This window comes from Cyprinodon tularosa, unplaced genomic scaffold (assembly GCF_016077235.1).
Source record: "Cyprinodon tularosa strain WSP-4 unplaced genomic scaffold, ASM1607723v1 ctg671, whole genome shotgun sequence".
NCBI lineage: Eukaryota > Metazoa > Chordata > Actinopteri > Cyprinodontiformes > Cyprinodontidae > Cyprinodon > Cyprinodon tularosa.
Window position 1 is genome coordinate 232,463 of NW_024039420.1, and position 14,446 is coordinate 246,908.

Genomic DNA, 14,446 nt, shown 5'->3' on the forward strand with positions numbered 1-14,446 from the left:
TATTTTTATAGATTAGTCAAAATAGCATTTAAAAAAAACTTCCGGAAGCTGACCCTATTTTAACTCTAGAGTACAGAGGTGGAATTGTCATGGTTTGGGGATGACTTGCTGCAGCAGAACCTGAACAACCTCCTGAAATTCTACTGTGGATCAGAAGATGGCGGAGAAAAATGTAGAAATATTTGGAAGAAATGACAACTGAAGAATAACTGGGCCCTTAAACATGAGATTGACCCCAAAACAGTTAGATAATAACCCTAACAAGGGCACAGAGGAAAAAAAATGGATGTTCTGGACTAAGAAAAGAGCAATGCCAGGTTCTGGTCATCTTATTATGGAGGCAATCCTTTTCTGAGAAAAAGTTTCCTACTGGCTGATTTATTTTGTTTAATGAATCAATCAAGGTTAAATTTTATGTTTATTCACCACAGATCTCTTTCTTTACAAACATAAACCAGATCAAATATTGATATATGAGATTTTTTAAGAACTAAGTATTTAATCACTTGTCTTATTTTTTTTAATGGCTGTTAATGCATCACCTTTCATTTCAGAGCTTCTGTGCTTCAGCAGAACGATACTTCCCCGGCTCAATAAAGGGATGAAGCTCAATTAGCATTTCACAAGTCCCATTTCACCCCTCCGCTGCAGCCTTCCCTGTGGAGCCCATGCTTTTCTGGGGATTGTCCTGTTTTGGGCCCTTGTTGCCGTTGGCAGGGTGACAGTATTCGAGTGTGCAAACTTGTGCCATTGTCCTCCGGCCAGAGGGAGCCATGGAGACCCCATAATATGACCCAGGAAAATGTTTGCTGATGGCAATTCTATGGGCTTTGTCCGACTCTTTCTCCTTCATGACGACTCGATTTAAGTCTCTAAATGTTTGACTACAAATGCAGGAGTGCTATCCAGCTCCTTCCCCTTTGTCCCGCCAGGTTTGAATGAGTAATTCAGCCTTTGTGTCGCTCGATTGAGGGTGCAAACAGAAAGACAAGATTCTTGAGCGCTCAAGCCCCTTTCCATGGTTATGCGCTCTTTAGATCCCCCCACACCAAATCCTACAGCTGACATCATGTGGACGGCTTCAAAATTCAACTTTAACCAATGCAACGGGAAGTTACAGTATTTCTAATAATTTGGAGTTGATTTTTAATAAATCATTTATTTGTTTACAAAGAGCTGTATGGGGAACTATTGCATCCAAGCGCAGTTTTGGACAAATATCGCGTTACCCGGGCTGGGCTTTTCAGGTCACCATGGTAGCAATTTGCACTGGTGAAGAATTTGATACCAAGGCGCTTGGAGACTGATTGGAGTGCATTGTGAGCCGTCTGGGGTCGCTGATTGGTTCAAGGAAAAGAGCATAACTACAAGGAGTTTATATTCATTCAACTTGTTGAAGTACCGCTGAGTCTGGAGGAAGAATTCAACAAAGAAGGTCTCTGAGGGAATCTAAGAGCGGTGAGCATAAGCTGGGTTATCAATAATTGGTGAAATTTTGGCTGTGCGCAATTACGCGGAGTCTAATCTGGTTAATTCTACATTCCAGATTGTGGCGGAGGATTACGCTTCTCGTTTTTAACATGAACGAATGAAGTGAACCAAATAGACTCTGGTAAACATGTCAAGTGCTGACAGTGAAGTTAAAACGTTGCTCAACTTTGTAAATTTGGCATCAAGCGACATCAAGGCGGCCCTGGATAAGTCGGCTCCTTGCAGGCGCTCCGTGGATCACCGGAAATACCTACAGAAACAGCTCAAGCGCTTTTCACAAAAGTTCTCCAGGGTACCGAGATGCCAAACGCTGAGATCTGCGGACTACAGGTGCACCAGAGGTGCAGGAGCCGAACGTCAGATGGGAAAGGTGATAGATAAATCCAGCTCCGATGCGCAACAGAGCGTCGGAGGCGTGATGGAGCAGGTGCCAATGAGGAAACGACAACTGCCAGCTTCATTTTGGGAGGAACCCAGGCTAATCAAAGCTAAGAGAGACATATCATGTATGGATTTAAGAGAAAGCAGCACGGGAAGTGATGGCAGCGAGGACGAAAAGAGGAAAAGGAGTCAGGATGACGCTCCAAAGACTCCAAAGACCACCATCTCCTCGTCCAAGCGCGGCTCTGCTGATAAAGAGGTCCTTAAACTGGACCTGACTTCCCATCACTCTGTGTGTTTCTGCGGCTGCTGGCCCTTCCAGTTCCATGAAAACCAGGTCCTCCACAGTCAACTCGTTGTGCCCCATCCTCCCATGGGCCTGTGGAGCAAGCCAGTAGGACCAGAGCTGGAGAGATCCGAGCATCCTTATGGACAGAAACTTCACAGGCACGTTGTGGTCAAACCCATACCGACCAAGCCCACAGCTCATTCTCCAATCTTCAGCGTTTTTGGATTCATTTAATCTGTCCACCAGAGAAGGTGAAACTGTGACAATTTGCTCTGTTTATGCTTTTTTTTTCCTCTTGGATTTTGGAAACCAGACACTTCTTTAAGCACTTACTAGAATACTACGTCTATTTGTGATGTTTAAGCCTAAAGGAATAAATTGCACTTTTCCAATAAATGAATCAGCTTCACTTTTATTTTCTCCTTGTTCAGGAGCATTTCTTACACAGCAAAAAAATCTAAATCTAGATAAGTCTTTTTTTTTCTTAAACTAAGTTTATTTGTTCTTGAATTGAGGAGGTAAAAGAGCCTTTTTGCCAATGGAACAATACAACTTACACTTAAAATAAGAAAACACAATTGCATTTTCTAATTTCAAGTACATATTAATAATTATCTTATTTTAAGAGTAAAATTACTCATTCAATTGGCAAACTATCACCTTTACCTACTCAAATTAAGGGTGAATACACTTAATTTAAGACATTTTTACTTATTTCTAGATCATTTTTGCAGTGCATTACTCCTGGGCTGTTGCAGTCTTTCATTTAAAACATAAATGTATTTGTCAGGTAATGTTTGTAATGATTTATTTTTAAATAAAAGACTTAAATTCCCTAAAGAATTCCCATTGACACTTTTTCTAGCCATCCCTGAAGGGTTCTTAAAAATAACAAACTGATTAAAGAGCCTTGCTGTCACATCAATTAAATTATAAATAGATATTTATACACTAGAGGGCTGTTACAGATTTTAGATAGGAAATATAACTAAAAAAAGAAACAGGATGATAAATATAGTCATGCACACAGACACAAAAAGCTGAGTTTATCTACTCAGTCATCATGACTCAGATATGTTTTCAGTCTGCTTGGCAGATGTAAACTTGTAATAGATCTCCTTCTGTCTCTCCCAATCTGAGTCCAAATCCTTAATCTGCAAAGGTGCTGCAGTGGACGAGGCGACACTGGAAGACAAAATTAAATATATGAACTTTAGTTTTAAACAAACAGTTTTCTTTGTGAGGAAATGAAAGCTGAGCATTTCCTCATCATTGTAACGATTTTCATCACCTACATGACTTCCTCTTGATGGCGTGCCATTCTTCTCTGCTGTCCAGGAGCTCAGTGATCCTGCTGCACAGCTGAACATGACCAACATGGTCCAGTAGCATGTCTATGATGGGTCCTGCCCATTTACGCATTAAAGGTGTTGAGATCCACTCACAGAACTGAAAAAAATAAATAAATAAAAAAGACCTGCATTACTTCAATAGGGAGTTACATTATAAGAGTGTGAAATGAACAGTGACGCTTGCTTTGCCCACCTGAATTGTCCTTTCTGTTCTTTCATCACAGTTTAAAGGCAATATGCAATCATATCTATGGTTGCCAGCAGTTCTTATGTTTGATCCTCTTGAAGAAGGGTGTGAGGCAGCGCCGTATGTGCAGGTGAAACAGGAGAAGGCATCACAGCCATGGTTTAAAAGGCACTTCAGTAGAGGTAGATTATTCCTACAAAGTGCAATAACAGCTGGGAATGTAGTAGCAAATGATGGGAGTCTGGCGTTCAGATCAGCCCCTCGCTCCAGAAGCAAGGAAACGGTGCTGACACAGCCGTGACGTGCCGCCATCAGTAGGGGACTGACTGGGTCCAGGCTTAGGCTTGCACCGGCGTTCAGCAACACCTCTGCTGTCCTCCTGCTGCCATTGGCAACAGCAAAGTAGAGAGCTGTGGCGCGTCTGTCAGCGTACTGGAGGGAGTGACTGCATGCCAGAGTGGCGTTCACGTCTGCACCTGCTTTCAGCAGCACAGTGGCTGCAGAGTGCCTGTCGTGCTGTGCTGCCAGGTGAAGGGGGCTGATCCAGCTGTGCCGGAGCTTGGCTCGGCCGGTGACTGACACCAGCATGGAAACGATCCTGGAAACAAAGGGAGCAGATGTATGACAGTGAAAAGGGAGCCCCGCACATATATATATATATATATATATATATATATATATATATATATATATATATATATATATATATATATATATATATATATATATATATATATATATATATATATATATATATATATATATATATATATATATATATATATATATATATATATATATATAATATATATATATATTATATATATATATATATACATATATATATAGAGAGAGACAGAGACAGAGACAGAGAGAGAGAGAGAGAGAGATTCCACAGATTTGTTTCCTGAACATGACAGATTTAGACTAATGTGATAAAATGCTCATGTGGACACCTTTAAATAAATATTAAAGTATTTTTTGAAACCAAATATCTTGTCCTGCTAGTTTAGAGGTCAGTAAACTTTTCAGTAAATGTGTTAAACTGAGGGCATTTATGTTGATTTTTATTATTTCTCTAGACCCTTTGTACACTGTTATTATTTGTATACCTTTACTAGACTGGTGATTCCTCTGAAGCATAAGCAGAAAGGCTTAAAACATTTGTTGGATTTACTTTTTCTAACAAATTTCTAATCCAACATGACATGCTTTACTTCATTTCTTGTGGCTTGGACCATGAGTAGTACTGAGTCTGGCTTAAGAAGTCCCAGAACAAGTTTTATGAAGGTTGATGCTCATGGTTACAATATGAAGCCATATTTGTTTTATTTCACGTTACATATTTTTTTGTATTGTGCTTATTGGCAATTTTCTTTCAAGTTTTAACAAACATTTCTTTTGTTTCACTTGAATTTAACTATGACAAGCTTATCAAGACACTCCCCCATTGGTTACCAGATGGGGGAGTGTAGGCCTATTGGGCTGGAGCAGTGCGCTTGTGCTCTGAGATGGTTGCTAGTATCCAGTTTGATCCCCACAGGCTGCCACTTTGGGTCCCTGAGCAAGACCCTTAACCCCACACTGCTCACTGGGAGCCACACAATGGCAGCCCACTGCTCCCTAAGGGGATGGGTTAAATTCAGAGAGTGAATTATGTTGCTGTACTTTGTTGTTTCTAATTGCGACAGTGTAATGACAATAAAAGCAACAAAAAAAAGATTCCTTTTAACTTAAACTAGACATTTCAATATCCAAATAGTGCACCAAAGCTTTGTGTCTACACTTCAGAGGCAAAACAAAAAAAAGTACGGAAAATCTAAGTAAATCCCCTAAAGATAGCCTCAATTCTAATTTAAAGTTCTCCCAAATAAAATGTATTGGAGTAGGTAATCCTTGATTGTGTTTAATCATTTTACTAATTAATTAGTTATTTGTGACATAAATGAGCAAATTAACCTATTTTTCCTTCTTGAAGTGTTTTGTTTCAATTACATTAATCAGCTTTTAACTCATTTAGTCAGTGTAGGAATTCAAGTAAATGTCCAATATGAATCATTTAGCTTAAATAAGAAAAGAAAAAAGGAAATGAAAAAAGAAAGGACAAAACAAGAAGAAAAGAGAAATAGCAAATAATAAAGATGAAAAAACAAAACATAGAAATAGAGAATAATGGAAATGAAGTACAAAAATGAAAAAAGAAATGAAGAACACAGAAAATAAAAGTATTAAGGGCAAACCTTAAAAAATAATTAACCAAAAATCATAAAAACAGAGAATAAAGGTAAAAGAAAGAAAGAAAATATGTGTAAAAGCAAAAAAAAAAAAAAATGATGAAAGGGGTAGAACTAAATGAAGACATTACAACAGAAATGTGAAAAAAATCACAAAAAAAAAAAAACCCAAATGGCATTAGATCTAGAACATGCCAAAAATAATTACAAAAACGTTTCCACTTGATTATATATTGAGCACAATCAGTTTATGTAGAGCCTAAAGAAAACATGTCACTGTCATTCAAAGGGAAGAAAGACTCTGCATTCCTCCCCCGCTGGACTGGATGTCATGTTGATTATGACTGAATTAGAATCATTTTGTAAGCAAGCTCACAATACCTTCAAAATAGTGGTTTTAAACAAAAGGCATGCTAACTCACTGATGGTGTCCATACTGTGCAGCAAAATGCAGAGGCAGCAGTCCGGAGTTATCAGGTTTGTTTGCATCTGCGTTTTTAGTGAGAAGAAAAGCAACAATATCCTGGTGTCCATTCTTGCTGGCTTCATGCAGAGCTGTAACACCTTCACATGTCTGCATGTTCACGTCTGCACCTGAGAAAGAACATCACTTTATTTGACCTAGGATGAAATCAGAGGCACCCAAGTGGGAATGAGTTCTACCGAAAACTACCTTTCTCAATGAGGTAACACAGCGCCTTCATCAGTCCTCGCTGAGCTGCTACAATAAGCGGTGTGACGCTGTAGGTGTTTGCTGGATTGATCATGGCTCCTGCTCGGATTAGTAACTCGCAGATCTCTGTGTTGTCCCTGGAAACAGCCTCATGAAGGGCCGTCCAGCCCTGGCCGCACCGCTGGTTCACCGTGGCGTTGTACAACAGAATAAGGTTTACCATGTCCACATTTTCCAGTTCACAAGCTGTGGGGACAGAGAAGTCATCATTTCACTCACGGCCATGCCTCATGGCACCCCTTAACATCTCTGATTTCACAGCTGTACCTTTATACAAAGGGGTTTCTTTGTTACTGTTGCAGATGTCGCGGTCAGCGCCTGACTCCAGAAGGCAAAGCACGCAGGACAACTGTTGATACGACACAGCCAGCAGCAGAGCTGTCTGCTCCTGCAGGGTCCGCTTGTCCACTGAACCCGGATGAACTACGACAAGAAAGCACATCGATCCTATAAACAATCTTTAAGCCTTTAATGTAATCCCAAATACAAATACATTCATGTAGATGTAGGGCTATATCTTTCTTTTCACATAACTTTATAAACAGTCAATTTTCTCTCACTGCTTGACATTAAAAATAAGGTTTTAGTGTCTCAAAGCCTATTTTTAGTCTGTGCTAAGCTTTTTACAGCTGTGTGTTTATGTGTAAAGGAGGATGAGGTGAAAAGTCGAATGATTCAAAAATATGAACACATTTGTATAAAAATATCAAGGTTTAAACTGTATGGTTTAATGGTATCATTTAGTTGTCATATAGCCAATTTTCTTAGTTATATTCTAAATTTCTCCTGGATATTATGTTAACATGACACCCTGCTCCCTCTGCCACCTCTATTCCCTGAGGACATCTGTAAACCTGCTCTGTGTGCGGCCTATTATGGAACATTAGATCATTCTATCAAGGATAACAATAATAATTGCAGATAATGCACACTCCTGTTTTCTGTAATCAAATGCAAAGGTATATATTGCATAATAAATGCATACTAAAAACTGGCTAAATAAATTTTATTGATTCACAGATTGCCACAGAAGGCCTATTGTATTATATGTCAGTGTGAATCCTTAACATCTGCTTATGAGGGCTACTCATCTACATTCGACATTAATAAAAAACACTGAAATGTTAATATAACATAATTTTGATTAAAAAAAGTATACTACATATAATAATTTTTAACAGTTAAGTATATATTGTACCATGTTGCAAGGTTGAAAACCATTTATACTAGTCAAGAGATTTAAAAGCCAAGCTAACACATTTAAAAGTATTTCATTCAGCTCTGCTTTTACTCCATAACAACAATTAGGACCTCCTACTTATAACTGTAGTTTTGAGTGTTAAGGGTGAGGGCAGGGGCAGATTTACCATTAGGCAAAACTAGATAGTTGCCTAAAGCCCCAAGTTCCTGGGGGCCCCAAATAACTCCTTTTACATATATGGTTAACACAGCTATTACTTAATTCTGCATATTAATCATGTTTTTGATAGAAATCCTTTAGTTAAAATGCCATCAAAATGTTTATGATAGTATGTCTCTCCCCCCACTTCTGTGTCCACTACATTGAATGAGTCCATTTGCTGCGCATGTGAAAAAAGGTCCAAACAGATAGCAGCAAACCTTTCCAAAACAAAGGGTGCAAAGAGCAGTGTTGCCAAATAGTGCTTTTTTCACGATATGTAGTATCTTTTCAAACCCCTCTTGCACTTTTATTTCAAATCTAACACCAAATCTAGCAACCATTTTCGGTTACGGGAGACTTTGGCGACAACATATAAAAGCAACAAAATCTGCTCTCCAGAGCAAGTAGATTCTTAACCCCACCTCCTGCTCTCTTGTCTGCTGTCATGATTCATGCAGCTATCATTTCATTCAACTGAAAAATGGAGAACAGATAAGCAGATCATGGCTTGTCTACAGTGAAATGAAGGACTGTGTTATTTACTTTTTCCTGTGTTTTTGGAATCACAGGAAGGAGCAATCAGCTAAGTGTGAATGGGCTTAATGATTGGAAAAATCTTTCGTTCAAAAAATAATGCAACCATTTTTTGGCATTTACTTAATCATATTTAGTTACTTTAACACAATTGTTTCATGTTAGCAGGGTAGGACATATAACAATTCTGTTAAAGTGTGATTAAGTAAATGCCAAAAGCGTGTTCCTTTTGAGACGGCAAGAAAAGTCAACTGAACACATTGTAAATATGAAAAAGAAAACATAGAAAGGAAAACAACAAGAAAAGGGATAGCAAGAGAGATAAAAAAGATGGAAAAAATAATGTATGTCTATTCTATTAAAATGTCTGCATCTGTATAATGGGTCAGTTTTATGTGTTGTCTTTTCAATTCAGAGGGCCCCATGCCTGTTTTTGCCTAGGGCCCCCAAATTTCCTAAATCCACCCCTGGGTGAGGGGGAAAGGGCTGAAATAGAATTGACTATACCTTTCAACAGGGTCTTCAGACATTCAGTCTGCCCAGAATAGGCAGCAGCGTGCAAAGGTAGCCATCCGTCTTTGTTTTCTTTCAGCAGGCTGCTGGAGGAAGATGCTGCCAGATCATTGAGTGTTTCCACATCTCCACTCCTGATGGCAGAAACCACAGGGTCAGCATCCCTGGAAAGGATGACAAAAGGCATTACATTATAATTAGATGGATATTTAAACAGCTCACTTTTATTTTTTGATTGATTTTATGAGATGATTTGAGCAGCTGTAATAATCCTCCTTCTTGTACACAATAGGTTGCAGTATTGCGCATAATAAACACAGCCGAAACGCTTTGAACGCATCGCAAAGACTCACTCTGGAGGCTCTGGTGATCCTCCTCTCCTGGTATCTTCCCCCAGTCGCGACAGATCATCTCCACATTTACGCCCCGCATTACGGAACTGAGATAAATAGTCGGAATAGTTGAATTTGGTCATTTTTTTTGCGCCGGATTTGTTGGTGCGGCGACGGACAAAGCCGCGGCTGAGGAGCGCCGCGCCGCGCAGGGCGCAGCTGCTCCAGGATTATTTTGGGAAAGAAGCGTCAAGCGGTGGTTTGACGGCTGCAGCCATATATGTCAAAGACTCGGACATCCAGAGAGATAAGGAGAGCGGCTCTGAAGATAAGGGCGTTATTGGCTGTTTTCCAAAACACCTCATTAATCTGCTGTAAAAGAAATAGACCAAACACCTTCAGTGACCCATGCTCTCCCTTTGAAAGCCAAATTACTGGTTTGTTTTCAGCTGCTGGCTTGTTTGGTCCGACATAAACGTCCCATTCTTATATAAAAAAAAAAGCCTGTTTAAAAGTTTGAATCAAAGTTTGATTCAGAACAATTACAGCATAATACCTAAACATATTTATTCATGGTTACATTTACAGATTGTATACCAAGTTCTCACACGAGCAAAAACAAATGTAACAGGATCTCTGCAGCTCATTTGTTTATCTTTTCCAATTTCTTTAAATGCAAAAAAAGAAAAAAAAAAAAAAAAAAAGATTATCTTAACCAGCCACTCAAGTTCAATGGGTGGCAGTTTAACAGACAGAGGGAGGAGTTAACTCATGACAGATAAAATGCAAATCACTGACGTCAGCAGGAAGGAAAATTTGTAGCTCAGATCTTTGGTTATCAATAAATGCTTAAAAGAGCTAATTCAGAGGGATATAAACATTAAACCTTCATCTGTTTTTTTTATAATTATCCAGAAATACACTGGATTACCCAAGCTTTTTTATATGTATATATATATATATTTAATGTGACAAGTATCTCTAAAAATCCTCCTCAGATGCCATCCGGTCTATGTATTTGTGGCAAAATTTCCTCATATTGTGGAGCTCATCCGCTCAGTTTGTCATCAAGAAAATTAATCTATATGTCATCTTTTTTGGGGGGAATGGTCTCATAGTAAAATCTTCTAGGTGGTGTTAACCTCTATCTTAATATAATATTGGATTATAAAGTAGGATTAAAACCTAAATGTCTTTTATTTGGCTGCTTTAATCCCATACAAAAGAAGAAATGTTATTTGCCTTTTCATCATCCTTTCTGAATTTCGTATACACACAAAATTTCCCTAAAATCTTTAAAGTTTTGCATGTTTGCAAAAGCTGTGAAAGCTAGTATGCTACGTAACGCTGCCCTTGAGCTTCAGTGATCGTCCTTTCTCTTTTTTTATCTGTATTATAAATAAATATACATTTTTAAAAAAAGGTCTGTGATTACAGGTCAATTTATAGAGTTTTTGTTTCATATATGTAGACTATTTTACATTTAAGATGATTGGAAAACAATGGTCGGCTTGGAATGAACAGGGGTGAACATGCATCTTTACTGTGTTGCTTCTGCAGCAAGCCACAGAATTTGCCACTCATTCAAATGAAACTCACCTGCAGTGAAGAGCTGTCAGAGTTGCAGCTCTGATTTTTATTTTTATTTTTTTTGTATAAACGCTCAGAGGCTGTCCAGAGAGCAGGATCTAACAAGTCAATTTAAATGTTGTGTATTTGTCTCAGATGTTGGGGTGCAGAGCTGAGATTGCCTCCATAAACCCAGTCAGTGGTGTCCCAGGGTGTCCTCTCTGTACTCACAAAGTACATTTCACTAGTTAAAAATAACAGGGATGCCTGCTGAAGTCGAAATCCCAACTGGAAAATGCTGCTTACCACTGCACTGTGGAATAGCCACAGTAAACCATACATTTATTTTCAAGATAAATAAATAAGAAAAATAGTGTTTGGCTAATTATTTCTTTGTTATGATGCTTCTCTGCAATAATTGACATTCTGTTGAAAAAAGGTGTTTATTTCCTCTTAAATTGGGGCTTTATTTTGAAGGAAATCACAATTGCCAACATTTTTAAAATCCTCTATGCCAATGCCAAACAACTTATTCTGCAATTGACTCTTGTTTGTAGCCATTATTGAATTTGATGATTGAAGTTTGAAGAGTTTAGACATGCTGGCACTATAATGTTCTTTTCATTAAACCATCAGGAGCTAGAAGTGAATGGGAGAATCCTACACATCCACAACAGTAGCTGTGGCTGTGATGATCACCCCGTATTGTCCCATGATCTGCAGACCTAAAATCTAGAGGTAGTCTGAAATAAAATCTGCTCTGCCAGGTGATAGTTTGGTCATAATGGAGGATTGAGTTCCCCGCCTGAAGATGTGGGATAGTCATTATGCCAATTATTACCTTTTTATTACTATTACTCATTATCTCACAGCTTGCCCTCCATTGATAACAAGAGTTTCTTTTTTGACACCCCCCCAAACACACACACAGACTCACACACACACAACTGAGGTGTTACTCTTAACCATCATACTGCCTCTACCAAGAGCTGTTTAGCATCGGCAGAGGATTTTGCAAGTTTTCAATGTGTGCAACCTAAATATAGAAGTCTTCTGCTTAGCCTCTAGATGTTTGGTCTTTGGCAGTAGTCTAATGCAAAGCGAAATGTCTGGGGTTTTTAATATAAACATGAAGTATTCCGTTAATTGCAAATAATCACCCAAGAGTGATGGCAGGATGGGATCGTATCTGTTGGCTTTCCTTACCTGGAGAAGTTTGGGGAACTGAGGAGGCTCTGGGAGCAAAGAGACTGTCTCTGCTTGAAATCCTTCTTCAGCCTGTTGTAAAGGAACCTGGGTCTGCTAACTGCAGCCATCACTGGAAGAGACTGGAGGACCAGGATGACTAACTATTGTCTTCTTTACAAATAAGCCGTAACAACGGTGGGAATAATATCTGAAAAACAGGAGATGGAAATAATTACAAGTACTTACAACTCCAGAGATGTATAAATATGGACAATGTACAATATGTCCAGAGTTTTAAAGAGAGCAGGTTTAGAGAATAGTTCAGTGCACAGTTCAGCCCCTCATTTAAAGAAGATGAACAGTGTGCTGGGAGAAATCAGAGCAGCTGCTCAGTGTTTGAAGTAGGATGCCTTTTAAGGACATGAACAACTGTGTTCAGTTCCACTAGATTCTACTTTGCAGAGTTTATGTCTGCAGTACCACGGTGACCCAAAAAGCTTAGGTTAGGAGTTCTGATAACAAACACAGCTAAAAGGTGTTTATTTTTTTCCTTAACAGAAATCCATTACACATTTGAACCAGCCAAGAGAAATTTAGAGACAGTGAGAGCAGCACTATGAGCACAAAACTAAAAATAATCTTAAAAATAAACCATATTTGAAAGACTCACCACTGCAGAGTCGTCTTTGTCATCCTGTTTTGAAGAAGTTGCTCTTTGCAAAGCTGTCGGCAGAGTGTGAAAAGGTGCTGGAGGAAACCAAGTATGACAGCTGATATTGGTTTCACAATCACTTCTGCGGAAGTTTTTGTCAAAAAGTGCTTCCTTATTGTGAACTGGAGTTGGCCCCTAGCTTTTTTCTTTTTTTTGTCACCAGCACACTATAAATTTGGAAGCAGGATAGATTAAACACACTTCTTATTACAATTACTGTATGTTGTTCATAATAAAGTTAAGATTTAGTATTTCGGGTCAGTTTTGAATCGTTTATAATGATTTCATGTTTGTTTTTGTTTTTTTAGTGAAAGCAAAAACAGAAGGAAAGTAAAATGTTCCTTATGTCATAAAAAAACCCTCTAATCCACAGTTAAATGATTCAAAAAACTCAATAAACCAGTGCTTGAAATTAAAACCTATATGTTTGTGTTAAAAATAAGAGAGAAAATCCTCAAAAATGATATTGCTGTTGTGAAAAAACAGATATTTAACACATTTTTGTCTGCATGCACAGCATGGCTCTAACTGTAGACTAAGTGAGACTCTGGTTTATTACTGCTTAAACTACTTTTAAGAAGTTAAAAGTTTGCATAAAGCACAAATTCATTCATTTGCCTATTTTAAAACACCCTTGGTTTTAGTTTATGCAGGAATTGCTTGAATGAATGTGTCATTTATCAGGAAATACCCACGCATGGAAAAAAAGGAGCCGTTCCTTTGAACTGCCTTATATCATCACAAGGAATTCCGAGATATTTTTACATGGCTTAAGCATTTAACAAGGAAGGTAACAGGTCAGATATCCATGACGAGGAATGATGATGTTCCTGTTAACAGCAGGAAAATACTTCAGTAGTTGGATTATCACCAACCACTGAAGTATTTTCCTGCTTCTGAAGGAGAACTCAGGCCAGCATAACAAAGAAAAAAATACTTGGATGAATAATAGCTTTGGTATTCTACTCTCAAATACAAGCTTTTCATAGAACGATTAGGTGCAGCATTGATTAGCAAATCTCCAACTTTCAAAAGGAAAGACATGAAAAAGAGGCAGCTACCATTTAAGGTATAAAAACACTATGAAACAGTTTAAATATAGAAAAAAAGTTTTTGGTTTATTAAATAATGTCATATTAAAAATTATTGAAACCCAGTAAAAAGTAGTAAAATCTTTGCTAATTTTGAAGCTATTTAACTCTTTTTAGAAGGACTGATCAGTTGTTCCACTATGAAATGTTGACAATACTTCAGGTCAGAAGAAAGATGATGGTAAGATAAAAAGTTTAGTTTAAACCATTATCTGCCAGGTGTTTGAATACATGTGAACCTTTCAATGCATATAGCATGCCTTCAAGGATCACTGCTTTCAGGGATCCTTATCATGGTTTGTTGTGCAATTCTATCTCCAAAGAATGCTTTCCACAGTTAAAAAAAACAGAATGCCGTCAGAACCAAAAACAAGCCTTATTTTCTTGTTTTTAACTTTTGGTTTCGTTTAAAGTTTGTTTTTCCTTTTAAACTTTTCA

The 14,446-nt window shown here is 38.1% G+C and overlaps 2 protein-coding genes across 5 annotated transcripts; one reads left to right on the plus strand and one right to left on the minus strand.

Moving 5' to 3' along the window:
• Window positions 1-1,230: 1,230 nt before the first annotated feature.
• LOC119771424 (protein FAM181A-like) lies at window positions 1,231-2,581 on the plus strand. Its single transcript, XM_038267359.1, has 2 exons — window positions 1,231-1,458; window positions 1,547-2,581. The coding sequence occupies exon 2, from the start codon at window positions 1,619-1,621 to the stop codon at window positions 2,393-2,395; it is 777 nt and encodes a 258-aa protein (XP_038123287.1). The 5' UTR covers window positions 1,231-1,458; window positions 1,547-1,618; the 3' UTR covers window positions 2,396-2,581.
• Window positions 2,582-2,952: 371 nt separating this feature from the next.
• On the minus strand, window positions 2,953-12,964 carry LOC119771447 (ankyrin repeat and SOCS box protein 2-like). 4 transcript variants are annotated; one of them, XM_038267409.1, is made up of 9 exons: window positions 12,876-12,964; window positions 12,224-12,413; window positions 9,111-9,280; window positions 6,935-7,090; window positions 6,608-6,853; window positions 6,357-6,528; window positions 3,707-4,298; window positions 3,457-3,610; window positions 2,953-3,346 (listed from the first exon to the last, which is right to left on the minus strand). In XM_038267409.1, the coding sequence occupies exons 2-9, from the start codon at window positions 12,331-12,333 to the stop codon at window positions 3,216-3,218; spliced, it is 1,731 nt and encodes a 576-aa protein (XP_038123337.1). In that variant the 5' UTR covers window positions 12,334-12,413; window positions 12,876-12,964; the 3' UTR covers window positions 2,953-3,215. The 4 variants fall into 4 exon arrangements, with proteins under 4 accessions (XP_038123337.1, XP_038123338.1, XP_038123336.1 ...); XM_038267410.1 differs by lacking the exon at window positions 12,876-12,964 and adding an exon at window positions 12,452-12,540 and having other exon boundaries at window positions 12,224-12,345; XM_038267408.1 differs by lacking the exons at window positions 12,224-12,413; window positions 12,876-12,964 and adding an exon at window positions 9,479-9,841.
• Between the last annotated feature and the right edge of the window lie 1,482 nt (window positions 12,965-14,446).